The sequence below is a fragment of the Cryptomeria japonica genome, chromosome 2 (assembly GCF_030272615.1).
Source record: "Cryptomeria japonica chromosome 2, Sugi_1.0, whole genome shotgun sequence".
Taxonomy (NCBI): domain Eukaryota; kingdom Viridiplantae; phylum Streptophyta; class Pinopsida; order Cupressales; family Cupressaceae; genus Cryptomeria; species Cryptomeria japonica.
In genome coordinates, this window is record NC_081406.1 from 186,828,049 (window position 1) to 186,855,790 (window position 27,742).

The window sequence follows — 27,742 nt, forward strand, 5'->3', positions numbered from 1 at the left end:
GTTTTCTTCCTGGTTGCAATCAGTTCACCTTTTCTCCCATAGATTTTGCACATGCCATTTTTAAACTCCAATGGGTATCCTCTGTCATTGAGTTGTGCCACACTCAAAAGATTGTGCTTTAAACCTTCAACCCAGTAGACATCATCTTCACCGCTCTTTCCGTAAAGAGAAATAGTTCCCTTACCTTTAACCATGTAGGGTGAGTCATTACCAAATCTTACAACTCCGCCATCAAATTCCTTCAAAGAAAGAAATTTGCTCTGATCACTGGTCATGTGATGTGAACAACCACTATTAATGATCCAATCATCAAAGTTATCCATTTGAGACACCAATTCCTTCTGATCAGATATCTCCTCTTTAATGGTTACAAACACAATATCTTCATTAACATCACCATCAATTTCTCATCAGTGATACCACTATCAACAACAATAAGACAATCTCTTTTTCCTTTACCCTTATACTTCTTGAATTTATCTTTTTTGTGCTCATTATCACCATCAAGACATTTAGCACCTATGTGTCCAATCTTTTTGCATGCAAAACATTTCAAAGGTAATTTACCTCTAGATTTACCAGTACCTCTGGGCAACCGCTTGGCCAACAATGCTTCAAGCTCAACTAAACTATCTTCATCATTTGCTTCTCTGCTAGATATAGATTCATAATTGTGACTGACATCTCTAATTTTCCTCATAGATGGGTTAGAAATAGAAGCTCTAAATGCAGACTCAAATTTCTGTACACTACCATCATAACCATTTAATTCAAAAGCAGTAAGCTTGCTAATGATGGAATCAAGGGCTACCTTAGTTTTGTCAATATACTTTATCTCCTGAATGGATGCAACTCGGATAGCATAGATCGGTAGCAGGGTTCTCAGTACCTTACCGATCACTATGGAATCTTCCACTTTACCTCCTGCACTCTTAATTTCACCAACTATCTCTTTTATCCTTTGACCATACTGTTGGATATTCTCACCTTCAACCATTCGCATGTCATCAAACTTCCCTCTTAGACTCTCTTCTTTATCAATCTTAACATGTTCATCACTACTATAAATCTCTTCAAGTTTCTTCCATACCTCATATGCAGTCTCTAAACCATGAACATCTACATTTTGGCATCAAACAAAAAACTGATAATAGCCTCTAATGCTTGATTGTTTTCTTGTTGCTCTTTCTTCTAATCATCAATCATAATACCACTAGGTGCAACATATTGAGTAACAACATGTTCCCAATATTGATTTCCTAGACTCTTGATATAAATTTTAATTCTATCACTCCATATCCTATAGTTATCTCTATTAAACTTCAGACCTTCCTTCTTCAACATTATTTGCAAGATCTTTACCTCAAGCTATTAGGCTTAGACCTTAGAGGACCTGATATGCTATGATACCAATTGATGGTATGATGAAAGAATAAGAATCTGATCAACTAATGAGAAAGGGGGGGTGAATAAGTAGATTGAAAAATTGTTACAAACTTCACCAACCTCAAATTCAATCTCTCAAATAAACTTAGAACTATCAATGCAATATCACTATCAAGATAAAAAATCTCAAGATAAATCGGTTGACTGTTACAACAAACTACCAGTAAACAACTTCAAACTCATAAACATCCAAATGCCTTTACTGACATAAGTAAAACTTCATTTCACAATGCTTTCAGTTATCGTGACTTATCATAGTGGATTAAGTAGTTAATCAAATCAACCATAAGAACATAACCACAAAAACATTCACCACTTGACACAATATTTCTGATGTGGAAACCCAAATGGGAAAAACCACGGTGAGATGAGACTCACAAGATAACTATTAGAACTCTTCTGAGGTTTGCCCCGTTAGGAGCCTAGCCTGTTAAAGCTTTACAAAAGTCCTGTTAAGAACATATCCTGTTAGGGACCACTGGGTTAAGGGATTGACTACAATGCCTTGTTAGAAGTAATACCTTATAAGGAGTAACCTTAGTAGAGGATTTAAAATCCAAGCTAATGGATCACCTTGCTAGAGGATTTGAATAGCACCAAGCTTGTTAGAGCTTACCCGGTTAGGTGATTTCAATCTTCTATAATTGTTAGAAAACAACAGGAGTTTGCTGATCTGTTTGAATAGCACTACACTTGCTTGTTCAGATCCTTTTCATGCTCCTATCCACCTTTACTCAAATTGCAGATATATTAATTATCTGGTTCGACAACCACACACTCAACTTAAAACTTTGCCAACTCTGAAACTAAACAACTCATCGACCTTATAAACAAATCAATTAGGTCGGTAACACAACACAAACCTAATTCTCTCATAGAGATTACAAACAAGTTGGTTCAAGTATGACCATTGGATTACATAGCAGTCTCTACACATCAATCAAGAAAGCCTCAACCACTCCTTGATCACCTCTTCATCAAACTTAGTAACCCATCACGCGCTTTGCATTACATGAAATATACTTTTCTCATTCCCTAGACAAAAACCATTCCATCAATGCGCCAAAATCACTTTGAAACTCTCTTCATACAATAATGATACGTGTCATGATCATTACCGCTCATCATTAGATCATAAACAAATATAATTAATTCACCAAACCTAATCGGTTAGGGTTTATAAAATCAACAGGTAGGGTTTACCGGTTCAACTCTCCAATACAATGCAATATCGGTTCACGCCACAAATTCTTCCTACCAGTTATAGGAAAAAAAAAGGAGACTTTGTATGCAAAATTTGTGAGTATTTAAAGTTTTAAAAATGAAGGATTAAATTCAAATGATTAAAATTAATTTTTAGTCTATACTATAATAAAATTACCTTATCCATTTGATAGGTCTCTGAATTACCTTTCCAACGCCTATAAAAGATTGAAATTTCGATAAGAAATGCAAGCGTTATGCCCATTTTACTAAAGTATACTATTTATGTTGAGCAAAATGGATATCCGATTTGAAAAAACATGACATAAAAAATTGGATATCCATAAATATCAGATATCCATTAATATCGAACATCCGTTAATAACGGATATCCGATTTGGTTTGGTATTGTTTATGGTAAAAATGGAAACAACAATATTGAAAGACTAAATGAATTCAACTTCAAAACCCTAGCCTAACAACAACAAAGATCCACCATAACATATGAAGATTACCTAAGACAAGGCAAATCAAAAAAATCACAAAGATGATACCATCACATGTCCACTAGGGTTTGAATCTCCATTCTTCCTATCTCCATTGATCTTGCTTGATATATTTGCTCTCAGATTTTATGTGTGCACAAGAGCTCAACAAAGAACGAAAATGTGGTTGATAACTTGATCGCAAAAAGGCTTGAATGCTAGAATGCTTAGGAGTGCTCGTAGGATTTATAATGAAGGGAGCATCTCCTTATATAAAAGACACTATAGGATTGGAGGGATAAGATTGAGAGGTGTAAAAGATAGATGGTCGACTAGGATTAGAGGGTAGGTAGATGAAATAATAAAATAATGAGAGGGTAGGTAGTGTAGGAATTAAGAGATGAATGACATGTGTCATAGGTAGAAAAGGGTAATGAATTAATTAAATAAATAAAGACTTATTTAAATAATAGAAGAAGTGGGATGATAAAATAAATAAAGTATTTATTTAATTTAGAAAAAGGATAATTTAAATAAATAAAGTATTTATTTAAATAAGAAATAAGGATAGAAAAGGATAAAATGAATGAATTAAATAAATAAAGATTTATTTAATTAATTGAATAATTAGGCTTAAATAATTAAATAAATAAAAATATTTATTTAATTAGACAGGACAATTTTAGGTGTCTACAGGTATTATCAAACCAAATTCAAATTTTGGCCGACCCAAATAAAAAGCCAAAATAGATTTTGGCGTGTTTGGCAAAGTTTAAAACACGTTTTTTTCCCTATTGCCGCTTTTTGGACCCCCATGATCTTTCACATACCCATATGCACTATTGAAAATAAAAGATGAATCTAGCTTTCCGATCACCTAAGAAAGGTGAGAGCATACTCACCTATCATAAAAAACACATAAGACATGTTTGTTCATTTCCATTGTAATTAGTTCATGCCTAATTTATCAAAAATAAGTGTGAAATCACGTGGTTGCAAACAAAGTTAGTAGTTTATATTGCATTCTTTGATGACGAAATGGTTTATGACTCTGGTCTTTCACAATGAAATAAGTACCAAGAACGCCATCAAATGTACCAAGAACATTGTCAAATTAACCCAAAACGCTATTCTGAACACCAGAAATGTTGCGGAATTGACCAAAAATGCTACAAAATTGACCAGAAACGTTGTTAAACCAACCGAGAATGCTACAAGACATACCAAAAACGCTATGGTATAGACTGAAAAATGCTAAATTACGGAAAAACATAAAAACAAAGTTGAGAAATCTCCCATAAATGCCATTTGAGGTGCCAGGATGCTACAATAGAGACCAAGAATGTGAATCGGGAGACCGAGAGAGCAAATCTGCACACCGAAAGAGCTTATCAAGCTGTCAATGAGGTTTCTTGCAAGCAAACTTGTTAAAGATCAAAGGGGCTAGGCTCCACAGTGGGCACTAATTAATGTGATGCTAAAGATGTGTGTCAAATAGAAATAAGCATGCACATAAATGAGACAATAAAACATAAAGGGAAAGCAAATTTAAAAATACAAGATGAAACCACACCATAAGCCTTTCTTGAGATGTCCCATTTTCCTCAATTCTTGAGGACCTTGAAGGTGTTGGATTGTTTTTCTCTCAGCGGAGCAATGACCTCCAAAGTGGCAACTCAAGAGTTGAGTAGCTACTTCATGATTGATTGTGTAAATGGTATGAAATGCACGATCTAAGAAACTAGATTAATATACTATGATTAATCCAAAATGCTATTACTAGATGATTGAAATGCAAATTGCGTACAATAATGAGGCTAAAAATATGAATGCAAGGGATCCTTATTGTTCCAAAATGAGGGGTATTTATAGGAATTCCAAGGTCAAAGTTGAAGTGGCAGGAATTGATAGCCAAGATTTGATCTAAAGATATCAAGGGTCAAGATTGAGGAAGTTGGAGAAGAGGTTGGAGGAAGAGACACTTGTCATTTCTATGGTGACAAGTGTTAAGGAGCCTTTCTCATGAGAGGGCAAGTGTCCAAGGGAGGAGACAAGTGGCCAACGTGCCATGTGTCTCAAGGGGAGAATATCCAACCCATAAGAGGTTAGGATGTGCAAGAGGATGGGTTAGTTAGACCCTAGGATTAAATAGAATGGGTTAGATTAGGGGATGGTTAGGTCAGGTGGTTAAAATTTAGTAGCCATGTGCTTATTTGAATTTAGAAATTCAAATAATTGGAAAATGGTACTAGAATTAATCTCAACAAACTTGAGTTTGTTAATTTTAATTAGGGATTAGAAGAATTGATTTTAAATGGAGGTAGGATTAATTAATCAAAAGGGATATGAAATGAACTATATAAATAAATCATGTAGATTTATTTACTAGTAGATGAACAAGGGAATTAATCAAATTTGCTTGTGAACTCGATTAATTGGGAAGGGGGATTAATTAAATAATTGCGTATTTAATTAATTATCTTCAGACCATTTTTAGGTGTATACAGTTGCAAGCTATGACCTTCCATTATTATAAGTAAATTTCCCACCACATCCCCGAAAACCATCATCCTCTCCTAAGTCTATGTAGCTCCCTAATCCCTAAGCTAATGTAATTTTTTGTTGTTACATAACAAGTGGTCCTATTCATCTCCATTTCCCTTAAAGGGACACTCAACACTATTAAGGTGTAACAATTTTGATGGATCCTAACATGTATCAATAATGGATGTTGTAGATACAAGTGGCGACTCTATAGGAGATAAGAGAAAGATAAAATAAGATGTTACACTATCCACTAAAATTGTCAGAATGATCTAGTGTCCAAAAGCTTTATGAATATTCAATATCCACAATAGTTGGAAAAAAATCATGAAAAAAACTAACACGACACAAAAATCAATGATATTTTGGATAAGCATATAGCTAGTGAGGAATGCAAATTTTAGCAAGATGTCATTACATAAATAATACATGTCATTAAATCCTTTAATCACTAGCTAATGCAATAGAGATTACTCCACTACTACTTGATAAATAGAATAAAATCTTACATGATGATTATATGGATATGTCAAGAAAAAAGAGTCAATATGATATAATATATAACAAGTGGTTCGTTCTACCCATCTATTGAAAAAATACAATTATTATTGAATTTATAGGTACATGCGTGAGCTGTAGTGGCTCAAGCACAAGAGATCCCTTATGATCCTACCATAGATTTGGACTAGCACTTCTAAGTCCTCTAGAACACTATTCCATTTGAAAGGAACCAAATGATAGAATATTATGGCTTCCCTAAGGATTTATAAGGCATAATTGTCGTCTTCCTTTTTTATAATTGAATTTGTCAGTCCATTATCTCACTTGTACAATACTATGTTAAATTAATATTAATTCCTTCTCCCTCAAGAAAGAAATCTATTGGATAGTTTTATGTAGATCCACATAAATAATTGCTAAGCTTATAAAAATATAATAAGCAAATGAAAAATTTGTACAACTTGAGCTGGCCTAGTGGCAGAGAACTTGTGATCTTGAAGTAAAGATCATGAGTTCAAACCCCACAAAGGGGGTAGGGTATGTACACAAAAAATTCAGGAATGTATGGACTAAAATAATTTAAATGTGAATATATTTTTAAAAATGTGGGTGATAAATAATTAATAGGAATAAGAGTTTGTTTAAAAAAAAATTTAAATGTGAATATATTTTTAAAAATGTGGGTGATAAATAATTAATAGGAATAAGAGTTTGTTTCATCTAAATAATAAATAGTTGAGGGATAATTTTTTTTTTAATTAAAAAATAAATAATTGAGAGTGATAAGAGTTTTATTTATTATTTCTTGTTATTGAAGAAATCATAACAATTGATATTTTATTTTTACATATAATTTTTTTTTTTTATGTTTAGTTAAATTAGTTGTAAAATAAATTTTAATATAAAATAAATTTTTATTTTAAAAAATATTAAAAATTATTTAATTTTCATAAGAATCATTTATTATGATCCTGAATAATTTTATTTTACATATAATTTGACTCAAATTATTAGCAATTATTAATATCAAATATTATTTTAAGAGATAGACAACTTAAAAACAAAAAGATTTGAAGCTTCCAAACTCAGATGTGTCTACTTCCTTCTACCCATCATCATTTCTAGAACTACGTACACTTATCCCTTTTATTTAATTATAATACATACTTAAGTTTCAATTATCTATCCTAGCTCAATTATTAGATAATATTTTTATGAATTTATTTAATCTAGATTTATACAAAATTACTTTTTTCTTATAATTAAACTAGATAATGATCTTAATATCCAAAAAATATTTTTTCAAGTTAAACATAGAGATAATTAGGGTTAGGGTTAGGTTTTGTCTGAGATATATATGACCCTAACCCTATTCTAGCTAGATAGATTTAATTTTATAAAAGTGAATAAACTTTATAAGTGAATAAACTTTATGAGTTAATAAACTTTCACTTAATTAAATATAAATATTAAATATATAATGGAATACATACTTTTATATTAATTTTATAAAAATGAATAAAATATATAAGTGAACACACTTTAACTTATAAAGTTTCACTTATAAGATTAATAAAGTTTATAAAGTTTTACTTATAAGTGAATAAAATTTCATTAACAACTAAGGCTGAGTCCCCTTCTATTTTAGTTTCCTTGATGCCTTTCTTGGAGCATTCAAAAGACTCTTGAACTCTGCTAGATTGTTAATATCTCAAGGAACGTGAATAGCTAATTTGTTTATAAAAGATCTAGTGTGATCCCTTATGACACATTCTATGCTACAAGGACATTGGTTGCCTTTTGAGGCCCCATTGAAATTGAGTTTTAACCAACCAAATTTAGGTGGGGACGTGACAACAGAGTTCCTTACTTCTATCTTCTTTCCAAAAAAAGAAGGAATTTTAATGCCATTCCAATTAAATTTTATTTTACCATCCCAGTCTGTAAATTCTCTATTGGGGTTGGAAAAGAATGCCAACCCACAATTAATGTTCTCTACTATAGATATTTCTATAGAATTGATAACTGAATCTACCTTCCTAGCTTTATTGTAAAAAATTCTCCTATTTTGTTCTTTCCATACTTCCCATAAGAGAGAAGAGCGGCAAATTTCCCATAATGAACCGATAATACTGTCATTAGGTCTAATAGGCCAGCCTTGAAAAAGGGAAACAATATCATTAGGGAGAGCAGTGATCTATCCCAACTTGGCATAGAGCCACCTCCAACACTTGGCTGAAAAGGGCAGCTAAGACAAAGATGGTCCATTGATTCCTCACGTGCCTTGCAGAGGACACATCTTGAAGGTCCTTCAAAACCCATTTTCTTGAACCTATCCGCTGTAAGAATTTTCTTTCTTGTTGCTAACCAAGAAAAGACTCTTACCTTTGGGATGAGTTTGCTACTCCAGAAAAGTTTATGATTTATGCCAAGATCATTTTTCTTGAGCTGACTTGCTAAGAGATTATAACCTTCGTTGGCAGTGTATTGGCCTGATTTAGAGGGGAACCAAAAAACATAACCACTTCCAGGTCTAAAGAATAATTGTCTATCTTGGATGGAATGCATTAGTTGGTCTACTTCATTGGGAGGGAGAGGGAGTCCCTCAAGGCTTTTCCACTGCCACCTAAGGGGATCTTTTTTAGATAAAACAACATAATCCTTGACATGTAAACCCCAATTGAGTATGAGCCAATCTCAATTAGCTTGGATAGAAATAAAACTATCAATACTTGGATAGCCCACCCAAGAGTCCTCCCAGAATAAACATGAAAATCCATCAAGAACATCCCACGTTATATAGTCAGCCATAAGGGGTCTACATTTAATTATGAAGTTCCATATCCTTGATCCTTTTAGCGGATTGTTGATTCTCATAAAATTGCTAGAATTCCCATCAGCAGTATATTTTGCAAATATCAACTTTACCCATCTTGCTGATGGTTCTTTAACCATCTTCCACACAAGTTTTTCTCCTATAATTTGACTTTGAAATTGCTGATTTCGAATACCCAAACCACCCAAGGATTTCGGTTAACAGATTTTATCCCAGGCAATTAGAGAAATTCTATGCCTCTCCTCAGAGCATTGCCTGAAAAAAATTCTCATTTTTTGAATAAGAAAAGAGTTCATCCCTGCAGTAAGGGCAAGGTAGGATAGAAGATAAATGGGGAAAGCTGAGATTACCGCATGAAGCATAACCAACCGACTTGCCTAAGAAAGCCATTTTCCTTTCCAAGAGTTAGTGCTATGCTCCATTTTCATCTTCAACAGGTCCCAAATTTTTGAATTCCTCAGGCCTCTATTAATAGGGATACCAAGATAGAAACAAGGGAGGCATCCTTTCTTACAATTGAAGATGTTTAAAATTCTAATTTCTGTTTTTGGAAGGGTAGAGAAAAAATAAATCTTCAACTTTTCTTTGTTGATGACCTAGCCAGATGCCTTTCCACAGGAAATAAGAATTCTCTATAGATGATCAACCTCTCTTGTATTAGCTTCACTTATCAATAGGTTATCATCCACAAATTGTTGATGTGTAGCTGAGAAGTTTCTAGCTATTTTGATGCCCTTTATCAAGCCTCTTGTGTGCATGTCTTTGATTGCTCTGCCCAAAGATTCCACCATAATGATGTAAAGAAATGGGGAGAGGGGGTTTCCTTTTCAAATGCCTCTGGATGCTGAAAAATATCCTTCTGGGGTCCCATTTATAAGGATTAAAAACCTTGGAGTTGAGATGCATTCAAAAATCTAGTTGATCCATCTATTGTTGAAACCAAAAGCCTGCATGACTTTACCAAGAAAGTGCCAGTCAACATTGTCATAAGCCTTTGATATGTCCAACTTAATAGTCATCCCTACTTTATTAATATTTTGGAGAGTGTGGATTGCTTCTTGGGCAATAATCACTCCCTCAAGGATTGATCTACCTGACACAAATCCGGTCTGCTCTTCTGAGGTTACGCTGTCCATAAGAGGTTTAAGCTTGTTAGTGAGCACTTTGGAAAGGATTTTGTAGATTGTGTTGCAAAGGGATATAGGCCTAAAGTCTCTAACCGAATAAATTGAGGATCTTCAATTGTGTGATTTCCATGGATAATTATTCTATCAATACTCTTCCTAGACCTTCTTGTTAGGACCTGGAGGCAACTGAGAGGGGGGGGGGGTGAATTAGTTGTCTATTAATTTCAACCCAAATATAACTTAATCAAACTTGATGCATAATACCGATAAACCAAACTTAATGCCGGTTGATAGTTTAACAGTTAATAACAGTACTGGTAAAGTTTAATGCATGAAATAGAAAGATAAATAACATCCACAACACATAACACAGATATTTGTACGTGGAAACCCTGTAAGGGGAAAAGCCACGGTGGGAAATCTTACCCACAATCAGATGATACTACTGCAGATAGTATGTATGTATAAATGGGGTCTGCACATGCATAAAGGCCAACTGCCTAGAGCTCACTGCTCAATCACAAGATGGGAGTCACACTAACTACAATTGGATGGTTAAATCCAATGATAATGCAGTACTCAAAATAGCATCTTCATATGCTAGATTCAGTACTGGTTAAGCTCTGATTGTCTTCTACATACCTTCCTTTAATCTTCAAATGATGTCTGCGTGTATAGCTCTACTTATATTCACATATACCTTGTTACAATCCTTTTTCACACCTTCTACATAATCTCACAAATGAGATCTTACATATATACCAAAACCTAAGACCAAATGTGTAGGTCAGCTTACTAAGAATATTACAATTAAATCAATTACAAATGAATCAATATGCGATGCATTATGTCAGCTCAATGCATTTGCAATAATGACCAATTAATAAATCATCTCCATAACATGTTGTGCTGATCTAGAATAGATAATGCTTGCTGGTCCATAACCTAGACCAATTTGTCGGTAACAACAAATATGCAAACTCGATTAGACCAATAACCAAATCACCAAAACCAAGTGTCCAAACTAGTTCTTCGACATAACCAAGTGATCTTCAGATGATAACAGATCATCCTCAGTGCCAGTGAACAATATAACCTACCGGTGAACCAAATACTGGTGACTGTGCATAAGTCACTAAACATGCTGGTGAACATAACCAAAGATCTCCAGTGCTGATAAGTGTTGACAAGTGTTGACATCAATGAAAAAACCAATGCAACATATCCATAATACCAACACTTCTTTTATTTGTGAAATTATGGAAGAACTTTGTATTCTTATCCCCAGCTTGTAGCCAACTTTCCCTCAACTTTTGCTTCCATAATAGCTCTTCTTTAGATAGGACGTCTTCATATTCTACTAGGAGTTCTTTCTCTCTTAAAAACTCAAATTGAGACATACCATCTTGAATTTTAAAAATATTATTCATATTATAACACTATATATTTATATTTACTATTATGTTATATTTTTAATGTTTGTGGGGTAATATTGACTAAAAGTGCTCCAAACTTAATTGCCTCTCATCATATCTAACCACTTTAGATATACTTAATATAAAATATAAATTGTACTTATATTAAAAAACTGTAGCTACAATAAAAATGTATTTAAGTGGTCCTCCTCCACACACTATTATTAAAATACAAGCAAACAACATATATACTTATCTCCATCTCTCTATCATAGTGTCATGTCTCTCTCTCTCTCTCTCTCTCTCTCTATATATATATATATATATACTTATCTATCTCTTTATCTCTTTCACTCTATCTTTCTCTACCTTTATCTCTGCTTCCACCTCTTCCTCTCTATCAGTCAATCTCCTTATCTCGATCTCTGTCTCTCTTTTTTTGTTCTCTTGCTCTACTTCTCTCTGTCTCTCTATCTATTTATCTTCCTCTTCCTCCCCCCCTCTATCTTCATCTCTATGTTTATCTACTCTAAACTAATCATAGTAATCAATTTAAAAAACCCAATCTTTAACTTAAATCTAACCTCGTAAAAGAAAAAAATACTGACATCTTGAAAAGACCACAAATCATAAAGCTCATGAAAAAGCTAAATCTTTCATCACCTCATTTAGAAAGTTATAATACACTTTATTATAAAGAGAAATAATTTAATAAATAATCTGAAATAATTTAATAGATAGTCTAAAATAATTTAATAGATAATCTGAAATAATTTAATAGATAATCTGTTTCATCATTGTGTCATCTTTATGCTTTGAAAGCACAAATGGCATTTCACTTGTCTGTATGAGCTATAATATTTTGCTTTGCAATGACCACACAACTAAGCATAACCTTCACCGCTTGGAAGTGGTTGTACCATTTAAACATATTTCCAAACTGGAAAGTATGGGCCTGTTTTGAAGCGAGGTTGACTCCTATAACTAGAAGCAATTTCCACCTTAATATCTAATAAAAAAAGTTCTATAAACAACACATTCAAAACAAACCAAAAAGAAAAAACTTTAAAAACAAAATAAGAGAGTTCATTTGTAAAAAAAATATAAGGAAAAAAAAACCAAAAACTTAAAAAAACCTACCTTCTTTTGAGAAAATATTCCTCTACGATCTCTTTGACAATAAACCTATAGTTGCAAATATGTAGGAATAGCACAACAAACAGCTTGGATCATTCAACAATCAATCTTCAACTCTTCCTGCAATGGCAAGGAAAAATAATAAATTTAGGAATGGAGCAAGATTTTTTTGTTTTTCAGATGGTAAGGTAGGAAAGGACTATTATCTTTGTGAGCTCTTGTAGCACTAGTTGATGGAGAATTTGGAGAGAATCAAGGAGACATACTACAACTTTTAGTATGACACTTTAATAATTTGTCTTAAATTTTATTTCTTAAAACAATAACCTGATTCAAGGTCTTGGTCTGGCAAAAAAAAAATTCCAATTGCCACTTAGATTAGAGACCACATGCAGAGGTTTCCAAATAGTAAGTAATGTGACACGATGTACTACCGGGGCTTCTTTAAGACTTTTAAAAAGGACATGCAAGAAAGATATACAACATTTATCAAAGTGGTGGAGAGTTCTAAGAGTGTCATTACTTTCATGGTTGACAAGGATAAGTGTTATATTTAGGTAGTTGAACCCAAGATAGCTTAGATTTTAAAATTACCCTACGAGGCCTTTGGACTAAAGTGGATTGCATATGCTAACATCTTGCTTAGCAAGCCTAGGGATCCTACTATAGACTAATTTGGGACCTATGATGAGATAATTTAGAAGAAGAACTAGAAGAGTGTATAGGAGAGCCTAGAAAAGAACAAGGCAAAGCTACAAAAGGAATTGGAAATCCAACCAAAATTCACATTTGAGGGCCCTCTAGTAGTGCCTCAAGTTGCTTCTACTTCTCCACAAACACCACAATGACCTAGAAGGACAAGTAGGTCCACTTCTACCACTAATACTACTCCTCAATCTATCATATCTTCACAAACACCTCCTAGCGGAAGAAGAACAACTTCTGAAGAACTGGTGTAGATACAGACTACGAAAAAGTAGAAGCAAAGGCCTAAGTAGTAGGCCAAAATGGAGAAAATTAAATTAGTGATTGCAAAAGATGATGAGGAAGGATGATAATAAGAAAAATCTTCTAAACTAAAAATATGAGAGAAGAGACCAAGATAATTAGAAGGAGAAGAGGAAGGGACCTCAAAAGGAAAGGAAAAAGAAAAGAAAACTAATAAATACATCTAGAAGCACCCCCACATGAGCCTCTATAGCTTGAGATAACCTTTAATGCCATTACATGGTTTTGGGCCCTAAATGAGACAATAGAATTTCATACTAAGGTTCCAAATTCATCCAAGGTTTGTTTGGGTTCGGCAAGGCCAAACCCATAGCAAACTAGCTTGGAAACCCAAACTAGGTTCAAACAAAATCGAGACCTAGGTCCTTTAGTAGGTTAACCAATATCATAGTTGTTGAGAGTTGTTAAGATAAATATATTAGGTGCCAAGTATTAGTGTTGGGACATTTTGATAATTATACATAGTACTTTAACTTCCAAAATAAATCCAAGATATAGATGAGCTTGGAAGTTGAATTTTGTAGCTTTGAATCAAGATTGAGATTTCAACGTGTGACTAGATTCTTTATACTACAAACTACATGACCTTTACCTTGAAATTTGTATTTGGGAGGTTACAACCAAGGCAATGATCATTATGGAAATCCACTTTCTCAAGTACACAATTATGTTTGATGAGGTGCTCAAGGGAGAAGAAAGATAGTAATCACATTGGCCCTAGAGAAATTGTAGAGGAATGGTTGTCATGTATGATTTAGTGCAATTACAACATCAAATTTTAATAAAAAATAATAAGAACTATTCTCTCATATATTATGATCTTTAGATTCTTGTTTAAATTTTAGAATGCAATGTCGAATAGAGAGTTTTGTGATATACAACCATAATTTTTGAAATTGTTCAAAACTTATTATCTTCAAACTATTACATATCAAGATGCCTAGAATTTAGTTAGGTATATGTATGTAATGACCTTGCAATATATTAGAATGGGATGGTAGAGAAAATGTGCGTGACTTGAACTAGATATGCATACATACATGACAAGTGGTCTAGTGGGAATAATTAATCAATTGGGAAGTAATTGAAAATAAAATACATGTAAATAACTAACTTGGTGTTCAAGTTTGTTTATTTTTTATGTTATTACATATATAACTAAATGAATAATTCTTAAGTCAATTTTTAACATCATGAGTTATATGTTGTCAATATAGGAGAGTCTCGCATGTAATTTCTTTGATAATTTAAATCATATGGTCAAGGCAACCTTTTCTACCACTTAAAATGGATTGTAAAACCACTTTAGAAGGCACTTGAATGGTTTACTAATACTATACTCTTTCTCTAAGTTATATATGTCTAGTCATTAATAAACATTTTTTGAGATTTATAAAGGAATTCAAATCATACAGTGGCAATCAAACCCTATAATTAATTGGGATTATAAATTTTAGTTTTTCCAGTACACTCTTCACATATACATGTCTTAAAGGTATAATTATAATAAAATTCTAGATAAATGGTCCAATAAAGTCGTAGGTGTTATAATGACATCTACACCTTTTAAAAGCATGGACCTATGTTTAATTTTTTGAAAACCCTTAAATATTTGAAAATACTACCTATACTCTATTTGTTTACTTTTTGCAACTTAGTTTTATGACAAATTCTTTTGATGATTTGTTTCTATTAAAATCACTTGCATTTAATAATACTAAAATGTTTTATTTGATGCTAGGATAGAAGTTAAATAATATCCAACTCTCTAAACTAGATAATGTACTTATAAGAGAAATAATGTTTTATGTGTATGCTATAACTAGGCGATTCTCCTATTTGTATGTATGCCAATCCTACATGTAAGAAAGAGCTATGTATATTTATAGAAACAAAATATGAATTATAGTGTTTTTATTTAGTGCATGGTATCATCTTGTGTATTTAGGATGAAGGTGCATGTAGGTGAATAGAAACTTCTTAGTTACATTTCTATTTCTCTCTTGGATATGTTTGAAAAGTGAACCATGTTTAAGGCATAGTAATAACTTATTATTTAACTCTTTGCTACCTAAAGTTTCATATTGAAAGGGAAGAAATAATATGGATTTAATAGTAATTGTTATCATTTAAGGTTTTTAAAAGGTAATATTCGATAGAATTTTGATACTAGCGTTGCAAGTAAGAAAGACATGCAGAAACAAATTATTACACTAGGGAAGGGTGTATAAAAAATAAAGAAACACATTTATAAATTTAGCCAAACAATATACTATAACATAATGATTTGTGTGGGGAAAGCCATTGCAAGGAAAAAACCCCATAAAAAAAATAAACATAATTTACTATCAAATTTGAAAGAATATTGCAAAACACACGTTCTTCAAGTCTTTACAAGAGTATTTCATTAGCAATTAAACATGGAAGAATTTTTGAAAGGTAAAAGAAAAAGACCACCTAAGACCACTATATGCAACTTTTGACAGTATTCCACATTTCTTTGTAATAAAATATACAACAACTTGATACAAGCACATACTATTATGCCTTTAAAGAAAAAAATGACAAAGTTGACTTTTCATCACATTAACCCTTAGATGAACGATAATGTAGCTTACAAATAAAAGTAAATTTTAGTAAATATACATGGGAAAAACCCTTTCAAGAAAAAAATCTAACACTTCAAAGAATTGAACAAATGTATTAATTTGCAACTTGACAAATATGTTGCAATACAATTGTACACTCAAATCTTTTAACATAGAGTTTTACATCTTGCTTCTTTGGAGGAAAACTAATAGCCTAATTCGATACAATTAAGAATTCTTGTCAAATCATCAAAATCAAACATCCTCATTTATTGAGCGCCAAGTGAATGCTTATGTAAAATATAACTCTTAACATGCATTTTACCACCACCCATGCAAAGGTCCCACTTGACATTCAACATATTTACTTCCATGCAAATAGTCCCACTTGACATGCAACACACCTCCTTCATGCAAAGTGTTCCACCTATCATAGTAGCTTCAATTTTTAACTCTTACATTATCATAATTTTTCATGTGACATGATCTATCATAATCAGTCATAAACTCCTACACCATGAAAGATGCCATATAATTAGCTTCATAGTGGGGTTCACAAAGTGGGATGTCTATTTCCTCCAATTTAGGATGCATGTCATCCTAGTCACTTGCCATGTAAAATAACACATAATCATGTTGGGTCCCACAAAGTGGCATCATAAGTTAAACATAAAATAATTACACATGCATATAATAATTAAATAATCAAGTAATTTAATGCTCGGACTTGCAAAGGTCAAGATACTCTAATCCCATCAACTTTCGTAGTATTCCAACATCACCTTCATACTTAAAATCCTCGTACTTAAACTAATTCTTCAAGTACCAATTTATAGATAAATCAACAAGCTAGAAGGCACAAAGGAATTTACAAACCATGAGCTAAAACTCCCAAAAGGACAGTTCCCAACTTGGACACAATTCCAATGCCATACTTGAAAATTTCTTACATCTTGTTAAAAATAGTAAATCATAATATAATAATCTCCATTTTGACCTACTCAACAAGGGTTCCCAACTTACCATTATTTCCTATTCAGAATAGGAACTCTATGCAAAATAATATAATCTATCATAAGCTAGTTAAAAATAATTCTTATTTCTAGCTCTGAGTCAGCGTTAACTAGGGTGTTGACTCGTAACATAGTAAAAATCTATCAACTAAAAACAACAACACCAAGAAATGATGTTGGCAACAAAACAACAGCATAGAGGCAAGAAGAACCAAACCTAGTTAGATAGGCAAAGGAAAAGCTATCCAATTGGAAAATAGCTAAGACCCCCAATCAAGGGGGGGAGGGGGGGGGGGGGTTGGGGCAAGGGAGAAGACTTCCCCTTCGGCCTGTGAGAAACCAAAATCTAGACGATGTTTCCATTGTGACCATTAAAGAAGAGATCAATCAGAAGGGACCCCGCAGGGTTACAATTAGAAGAGTCAACAAGGTGCTGCAATAGGACAACAAGAGGTTGCTGAAGAGCAACAACAGGTTGTGATGAAACAACACCATAAGAAGATTCAACAATAAAAGATGGCTACAAAACAAGAGAAGCTGTAGTGGGGACCTTAGGAAATGAGGCCACAAAAGGAGCCACGGGGGCAATAGCAGCCATAAGGGGCACGACCTCATCCTGAGAGGGGATATCATCCTCATGGGAGGAGTTAGTAGGAGTAGAGTTCGGATCATTGACTGTTAAGTGATCAACAGTAGTATTCTTACACCAAGTAGAAACACCTTTGTGGTGTGAAATGGAGCAGTCCGAAGCAAGATCACACGTAGAGAAGCATCTCCTGCAATGAAAGGGGAGGCCTTCAAAATTTGGCAGTTGTGTCCAAGGTCTATCTCCCACCATAAGAACTACATTTCTAGGGAGACGCGATGAGATGTTAATTGTTGTAATTATCATTCTATTTACTTTTCAATTAAATTTTATTTTTAAATTTAATGAGAATTATATGCTATTATTATTTATTATTTATTTATGTTTGTGGTGGGATCATATATATTGTAGTTTTTAACTCAATGATATTTTACTAGTGTAATTGTTTATTTTTAGTAGATATAATTAGATAGATATATGACATCTCTATTTTCAAATAGATTATAAAAATTATTAAATTTTGAAGTTGTAACTTAAAATATATGTTTACAATAGACTGTTTTGATTTTTCTCCAATTAAATTCTTTATATTAGATGGTCCTAAATAAATAATATTGTTAAGGACTAGGAAATAGTTGTATAAAATTGAAAAATATAATTACAAAAATAAAACAAAAATTTCATTCTTATTTGTGAAAGAAAAACAAAAAGATAGGACTGTTGTTTTCTTATCCAATTAAAAATGACAACTTTCCTTTATTATTTATGGGATTTCATCTTGATTTTGATTTTTTAAAGAAAAAAGAAATGTCTGCCGTGAATAAAAATTACTTTCTCGACTTTAATTTATTTTTTAAACTTTGATATGTATCTTCCATTATTTTACATAGATTTTTAAAAATAACCAATAGAATTAAAATTGTAGCAAAAAATAATATGCAAAAATAAATTATTTAAACTTTAATAAATTTCACAAATCTTATATATCTATAAATTTACCATCAAATATTTTCTTATCAACTTATAAACCAAAACTATATCAATTTAATAATCAATACTAAGTCTCACATTATGGCATATAAATGAAAACAAAAGACTTGTAGTAGATACTGAAGCATCATGACTGTCATATTTCTGTTTCAGTCAGTTTGTCATATTAGCAAGGTTGTCTCCTACCTATAACCAATTTAAAAAAAAGTTAAAAATAATTATAGTTAAGTCATTAGACCAATACAATATCTAAAGATCTGATCCAAATAATGCCAAGACATACTGTGATTCAATTAATGTTAACGATGTTTGTAATCTATTAATTGTATTTTTAAGTACGAGTTTTATTAAAATTTTAGATCTAATGAATTTTAAAAAAAAAAATTGTATTTTTATTTTGTTATTTTTCAATTTAAAATATTTATTATTTATTATAAAAAATATTAAATTATTATTTTATTAATATTTTAATTTTTTATATTTTGACTTTGTATTTAGTTTATTCTACTTTTTTTTTGATTTGTTTAAAATTTAATTTAAATTATTTATGTCTTTTTACAAAATTACAAATAAAAATTAAAAGTTATTAAAGTTAATTTAATTTATAATTATTTATCTTATTAAAATTCTAATTTATTTTAGAACAATTATATTTGAATTTTTCTTTTAATTTATATAATACATTTAATTTATCTCTCCATTTTCACATCTCTCTGTCTCTGTCTCTGTCTCTATCTCCCCATATCTATACCTCTCCCTCTCTCTCCTCTCTATGTTACTCCCTCTTTCTATATCTCTTTATTACTCTATCCTCTATCTATATATCTCTCTGGATATTGGTCACACACTCCTTGTTACTTCTCCCCATGTATATCTCAATTTATCTCTCACACTTTGACACACACTCCTCGTTTCTCCCTCTCCCTCTCTATCTTTACATCTCCTCCCTATCTCTTCTCTCTATTGCCTCCTTTATCTCCCTCTTGATCCCTTTTTCTCTATCTTCCCATCTCTTCCTCTCCCACTCTATCTTATTATCTCTATCTTTCTTTTTTAACTCATGTTTGAATCCCTATTAACTAGATGTGTTAGGTTTATTTTTTAAAGAATACATATAATAATTAGGTTTATTTTTTAATAAAAATATTTATATTTAATTTTTAGTATAATTTCATTTAAACTAAATGAAATCCTTATAATTGGTTTTATCATGTATATTTTGAAATAAAAAATAATTATTAAAATTTATATGTTTATTTAAAAAATATTTTATTTACAATATTATAAATGATAAAAAATGAATAAACTATTTTAAATAGACATTTTAGTTTTTAAAATACAAAGAAATCCAAAAAAAACAAAAAAATTCTATCATCCCTAAAAATTTGCTCCTATAATACAATTTTTTAAAAATAAATCATAATGTATATAAATAGTTTTTATAATATCTTAAATTTAAAAATATAAATCTTAGCTTTACAAAAAGCAAGTGTTTTTTTTAAGAAAAAATAATAATCACTTTTGATTGGTGCAAACTAATTGAATAAAGCATCACTGAATGCAATAGTATTTCCTACAACAAGTACTAATAATATATAATCTAAAATGAATAATTAATAATTAGGTTTAAGATTAATTTTATTATTATAATTATAATTATATATATTTTCTAATTAAATTATGAATATATTCTTAAGAAAAATGTATGTTTTCACTATAGTTTTTATAGTATATTATAATTGTTAATGTTATTTTATTGAAGTGAGAGTTATAGTTAATATTATAGAAATATAAATAAAAAATATAATTTTGAAATAACAATAATTTAAAATTATATTAATTAAGAATTGCAACAAATCTTTTTATTACAATACTATAAAGGCAAGTACTCGCCACTAGGAGGCAATTGCTATAATTATAATTCTATCATTTTTTAATTAAATTAGCGTTATATTTTTTAGAAAAATATATCATCCCTAAAATATTAATATTTTTTTATAATATAATTATTTATATTATTTTGTTGAAGTAAAAGTTATAGCTATTCTATTAGGGTTTTATGTTTCTTCCTTTGTATTCTAATTTTTGGCATTTGCGTTGTGTCATACAACAAACAGTGCCTAACTTTTTAGGTTTAAAAATAGTCACGAGTAGCTCCAAGATAGCAGTTGTTGCTTTGGCATCTGGCATAAATGGTTCCACCAATCAAGTAAGCACAAAGATTTGTTTCTTGAAAGTTTTTTAATGAGGTATGCCTTTTGATAATTCCTTTGATGTGGTTTTACCTACTCCAGAATTCGATTATGCATGTCAATAGTAAGATCAATTTATGCTTATTGGTTATTTTATTTGGAGAGACCCCCTGAAAACATGCTTTAGGATTAGACTTCCAAGGCATGGACCCCTTCTAGGATCCACCTTGTTGGTGTTGAAAACCTTAACAAAGGCTTTTTTTTTTTTTTTTGTGGAGGTTAATCATGTCCAACTCATTTTTAAGAATGGTACATGGTATGCTAGGTCATGCTTACTTGTTTTTGAACCTTGGTCTTGAGACTTCTTTGTTTGTGATGATAAGAAACTCTAGGCCATAGTTTAGGTTGAGTTCACAGGTTTTTCTTCAGCTTGTTGAAACTTTCTTTCTTCCATTGTGGCATCTCTTGGGAGGATGGTTTGTGTCAAACCAGATTGGTTCTATCACGCTCATCCCCAACAAAATGGCGTGTATTGAAATAGATTTGGCTCATGATATAAAGGACATAATTGGTATTTAGATAGGAAGCCTTCATCACACTCATGTGTTCTTTATTGAGTTTACCTAATGCATACTTTCAAATTGTCAATCTATGGAGGACAAGGTTTAGGACTACCTCTTGATTGCTTTGAGAGCTAAAACCCATCACGAGGTTGTAGATCCTTCGAGTTCTTCTTTAAAGGTGACTAAGCCAAAATAAAAAAGGATGATGATGATTCTTGAAGGAAAGGCCACCTCACCTATAATTTTGGCAAACAAGCCATAAGAACCTATGGTTTCTAATTTGGCACCTTTAGTTCAGGGAAATATATTATTACCACCAAAAGTATTGAGGCTCCACTTTGTCAACCTAGGGTTCAAACTCGTCAACTAGCCTCAGTTCTTTCAACTAAAGCTAATTGATTACGTCAGTCTCATGTCCCATCTAAGAGTATGGAGGAAGGTGAGATCTTTCAAGAGAAACAAAGGGGTGGATTGCCTAGGTTTCAACCAACCTCCACCTTCTTACATAACTAGTTCTCTTCCGTTGAGGAAGATGATGACTTGAAATAGTATATTACATGATTTTTATCTCGAAGAATATAAGAGGTTTCACTGACCTTGCCAAGAAGTATTCTACGAGGGATACTTTGAAAAATTATCTTGGTATTGATGTGATATCTTTAGGAAATCAAAATTTCTTCTTTCATACTTTCAGCTACATGTTGGGTTATTTGGCTAGCTAGTTTGGCTTTCGCTTCCAATCATGAGACTACTCATGGAAGTGTTGTTACTCTTCTTGCTCCATGGTGGTATTAGTATATTAATGACCATGGATATAATCCTATCCATCAGCTGATTGGGATCCTCATGTCAATAAAAAATCATTAGTTTGGGATAATGAATGTTTATGCTCTCAATGATGTTGTTGAAAGATGTACCCTTTGCAATTGATCATGGATTCAATGGCCCCCAATACTTGGGTTAGGTGTAGGGATTTGAATATGTTGAGGTGGCATCTGACAAGGATGGGTTAGTGCATTTTTGTTGGATAGCTGATGAATCAGAGGTGCGGCTATACATGCATAATAAATTGGGGCTTTAAGATTAGTGGATTGGACATGGGAATCTTTTATATTTTTTGCGCATTTCCTTTTCTTTCCAAGAATCTATGGTTGATATTTGAAATGTTAATCTTGTCAAAATTGAGAAGATTCTCTCTTGTTGGATTAATAAGCCTCTATCCCTTGCTGGTAAATTCTACGCTTGTTCCAAAACATTGGTGGCAACCCATGTGTATTATTCTTCCTGTTGCGGTCATTCCAATGGCTCATATATGAAACTTGAAAAGATTCTTCATGATTGTTTTAAGCTTCTTACAAGGACTACATGTGGTTTCACCATTTGGTTGGGGTTTTCTGTTTGCTCCCACATGATTCTAGTGGGCTTCGTCTCCTCTCTACGTGAAGACAAGGTTTAGTCCTTTGTGCTAAATACATTGTTTGAGCCATTTCTAGGAATGAGGCCTAGAAGATTCTTCTGAGACATTTCATTTGTTCTAGCTTCCTAGCTCATAGGTTATCTTAGAAGGGATTGGCTTTTAGACCCTTCCTGTTATGCCAAAACCTACTCAAATAGAAGGCACTTTTGTTGCCAAAAGTATATGTTCTGCCTAGTAAGTCGTCAAGCCTTGGCTTTGGTGGTTGGCTCTGGATTTCAAAATGGATCATCTTTTAATCATCATAACCTTTGGTGGTCTCCTCTCATTCATGTACACTGGGGCCTCCCCCTAGCTTGCTTTGCCTAGGTCAATTTATTGTGTTCGGGCTTCACTCTTCTGCTTGTTATTTTGTTTAGTTGTTTCTTTGCTTTTAAGGCTTTGCCCATGTGACTCTATAACTACTTTTGGGGTCTACTCATATGCCATGTCCCTCTATATTTTTTAGATATGAATATTAGAATTTTAATCTAATATAGATACTCACATATTATTCATAAAAGTAAAAGTTATAATTAATATTACATAAATATAATTAAAATAATATAATTTTAAAATAACATTGATTTAAAATTATAATAATTAAAAATCACCACAAATATTTTTATTACAATATTACTCACTGCTATATGACACTTGTTTCAATATTCTTTTATGTTTGAATATCTGTTTTAAGTAAAAGAACGTTGAACGGAGAAATAGGAAAAATCAAATGATCTGCTATTGTTCGATTGCGTTTGCATTTCGATTTCTGTGGTAGTCCGCCATTTGATAGGAAAGCTGAAATAGGAAAAATCAAATGATCTGGTATTGTTCGATTGGGCTTGCATTTCGATTTCTGTGGGAGTCCGTTATTTGATAGGTAAGCTGTTATATCTTGAAATAGTCCGTTTTATTTATACGTGGTTTGCATTTAGAGAATCTAAGACGATGAATACACAAGCATTCCAAAGCCATTCATGTCCTGAAAGAGTGCTGTTACCACACACGGTAGACCTAACAAAGACTCACGACTTGTGATGTAAATCAAACCAAGATCTAAATATCCCTTTCCTTCGCTTTCCTTGCAAGTAGCAACTTAGTAGTAATCAGAATACTTCCTAATATAGTATAAACAGGCATTATTTAACGCTCACTCATCTCCTTCACTCATACCTTAGGTCTCTTTCTCTAATTCATATTTGACTGAATCTTAGTTAGGCTCTAATTCTAATGAGATCAATGGCTCGACCAGGTCAAAATCTTCATTTGAAAAATTTGGTCTCGGTGGCCTTATATTTGATCATCATGGCAGTTGAAGCCCAGTTAATCACATCAAGTAACAGATATCTTAGGGCCTCTACAATATCTCTGGCTGCTACTCAGGGTAGTAATGGAAGAAGTTTTGACGTACAAAATTATGGTGCAGTGGGTGATGGAGAGCACGACGATACTGAGGTCCTCTTATCATTTATCCTCTTGTTACTAACATTAAGATCTTATTTACTGCCACTTTAACAGTTTCTATCTTGAGTAACAGAAAATTTACATCTTATTATTAAGGACTCCAAAATCATATGTCTTATTAGAATTCTAATGGTTTTCAGGCGTTTACTCGTGTATGGAATGATGCTTGTAAAGCGTCGTCTGCAACTTTGAATGTGCCAGGTGGCAAGACTTTTCTGGTTAACAATCTAAATTTCCAGGGACCGTGTCAGCCTGGTTTCACATTTCAGGTCTAAAATTTGAACATAACCCTAAAGGATTCAAAAACAATGGATTTAATACATCTCATTTTGTCGAAAAATTGTATAGTTCTATGCTATTTGTATTTGTAGTAAGAATAGTAATCCTTCTTCAAAGTTTACCATACTCTAGATTAATTCTATGTTTGATCCTCATTCTGAAAATTTGTGCACTGATTCGAGAACATGGTAGTAACTCAAGACAAATTTTTATTTTTTATTTTACTAGGTCGATGGAACTATTGTTGCACCAGAAAATCCGAGCAGCTGGAAGAGCACATTTGTGTGGTTGTTGTTCGAGCATCTTCAGCAATTTACATTGACAGGGAAGGGCACTATTGACGGAAAAGGAAGTAATTGGTGGGGTAAACATAAAAGTAGACCAACGGTTAGTAACCATTTACACTACTGAACTTCTCTCAGTGTTTCTAGTTTCTGATACAGAATATATGTATAATTCTACCTAAACTAGAACCTTAATATATGTAAAATTTTACCTAAACCGGCACAGTAAGGTTCTAGTTTGAATTTTCAAACAGAATTTGCAGACTAATGAGGAAAAATTAATAAAACCTGTAAAAACAGAGTTTTTTTTTAATTAGCTTACAATAAAGCAAGCAACGGCAGTTTTTCAATACACATGAATAAAACAGAAAGCAGGGAGTATCTTCCATAAAGCATGAATAAAAATAGGTCCGTAAAGCATGGGAAAAAACTACTTACATGCGCTAAAATTACAGATGCATATCATATGACTTTCCTTTTTCCACAGGCCATTCAATTCAATGATGTGAAAGGGAGTGCACTGAGTGGACTGAAGGTGACAAACAGTCCTCAATTTCATGTCACATTGACAAATTGTGACAGTGTCCAGATCGTGGGTATTACCATTCAGGCACCAGAAAGCAGCCCAAACACTGATGGAATTGATACGTTCCAATCCACAAACATAGTCATAAAAGATTCCACTATTGGAACAGGTAAAGGAATGAGGAATGTGGCAAATATTTTCATTTTCAGATTTTGTTTTAAATAAAACAGTTTGAATTTCCAAGGATGAATTGTCTTACTGATAAATATTTTGGATCATAAATAGTTTGGATTATATTTCATGATTCATCAGTAACATTCTTTGGTTATTAGAGTACACATCCTTGTCTTACTGATAAATATTTTGGATCATAAATAGTTTGGATTATATTTCATGATTCATCAGTAACATTCTTTGGTTATTAGAGTACACTCTATGATACATCGATGATGTTATTTGATTACAAGTTAAAAAACTGATAAAAGAAAAATGGATGTGACTATTATAATTAAAAAAATTATATCATAGATTAATTATGAACTGAGATTTTTTCTTTTATTCTTAAATATACTATTAAATAGCAGAGATTTTATGTGAATAGAGACATATGAGTACATGGAAGTTTGATGACTGCAGGAGATGACTGTGTGGGGATAGGTGATGGGTCTTCAAATATTAACATCAATGATATCACATGCGGTCCAGGCCATGGAATAAGGTGATTAACGCTCTAAATAAACACAAATCCCTTAACAGCTAATAATAATTTATGTCTGTCTAAATATGTTAGGCATGAGAAATTCTTTATATTATTTGTATAATTTTGCAGCATTGGAAGTCTTGGAAGAGGAAACACGAAAGCAGATGTCCATTCGGTTCACGTGAACGGCGCCAAGTTGACATCAACAACGAATGGATTAAGAATCAAGACATGGCCGGTATAATAATTATTTCAATAATCTCAAATTGAATCATTGCTATTTTAAAAATAACAAAAAGAAAAACGCTTCTGTATTTATTTTTATTTTCATGGGATTTTCAACAGATTACACTATTTGAAATGTTCATTGACAAACTGTCTATGATATAACAGGGGGGTTCTGGCTTGGCAAGTGATATAACATATGAAAATGTCCAGATGGAAGGCGTAAGCAACCCAATAATAATTAACCAATTCTACTGTGACACAGGTGACACTGGGTCTGGTTGCAAGTCTCAGGTAGACATCTGATCTAAATCCTTAATTAAACTCAGTTTTTGCTTTCAATACAACTGAGATCTGATTCGGAGTTCACCTTTTCATTTGATGTAGGGTTCTGCTGTGAAAATCAGTAATGTAGAATACAGTAATATCAGGGGTACATCAGCAACAGAAGACGGAATCACATTGTCGTGCAGCCAAAACGGATCTTGCACGGGCATAACAATGCAGAATATAGATTTGGTAACTGGCTCAGGGGCGCAAGCCGCTTGTAATGCCCAAAACGTAGAGGGTGAAAATTCGATTCCTTCACGTTGTCTGGGTAACAATGGCCAATGATATAACAGAGCTATGAAGCTGTGTCTAATGTAGTAACCTCTTTCTTAAATCCCTGAAAAATAATGTAGTCTTCAGAACAGTTAGCAATTAACAAGTTGGATCTCCGCTGATGGAAAATGCCATTGGTTTTAATATTTTTCTTGTCGTTTCTTTTCCAAAGATAATGGAAATGGGAATGTACCTAAATATTTTTTAGTTAAACTTAAATGTTCGAGTACACTCATTTCCATGACAAATCTTAATTTAAAAATAATTAAATTTATTTCGCAAATTTTTTCACATTATTAAAAAGTTCTCCACAGAATTATTGATTGATATATAAAAACAAGACAACCTTTTTGGGAAGCATCGATTTGTTCTAAAAATTAAAAGAATGGAATTAACAAATTCTTCGTATGGGAAAGAAACTGTTTACTTGGGAAAATTTGTCATGATTTGACTCATCAATCAAACTATATGGATTAGAAACATTCTTTGAAGGGGAGAAAGAAAGCTAAATTGCCGCAAACAGTAAGAAATAACAGAACATAAAAACAAGTGACGGTTTATATTAATGCTT

At 32.3% G+C, this 27,742-nt stretch overlaps 1 protein-coding gene across 1 annotated transcript; it reads left to right on the forward strand.

The window, feature by feature from the left end:
* The first annotated feature begins 24,320 nt into the window (after positions 1-24,320).
* On the forward strand, positions 24,321-27,183 carry LOC131054016 (polygalacturonase-like). Its single transcript, XM_057988557.2, has 8 exons — positions 24,321-24,545; positions 24,695-24,823; positions 25,062-25,220; positions 25,605-25,812; positions 26,280-26,361; positions 26,473-26,581; positions 26,737-26,862; positions 26,956-27,183. The coding sequence occupies exons 1-8, from the start codon at positions 24,321-24,323 to the stop codon at positions 27,181-27,183; spliced, it is 1,266 nt and encodes a 421-aa protein (XP_057844540.2).
* Positions 27,184-27,742: the final 559 nt, after the last annotated feature.

Coding starts and splice junctions, on each gene's coding strand:
- LOC131054016 (XM_057988557.2), top strand. CDS start 24,321: ATGAGATCAATGGCTCGACCAGGTCAAAATCTTCATTTGAAAAATTTG. Junction 24,824..25,061: donor AGCCTGGTTTCACATTTCAG/GTCTAAAATTTG, acceptor TTATTTTACTAG/GTCGATGGAACTATTGTTGC. Junction 25,813..26,279: donor AGATTCCACTATTGGAACAG/GTAAAGGAATGA, acceptor TGATGACTGCAG/GAGATGACTGTGTGGGGATA.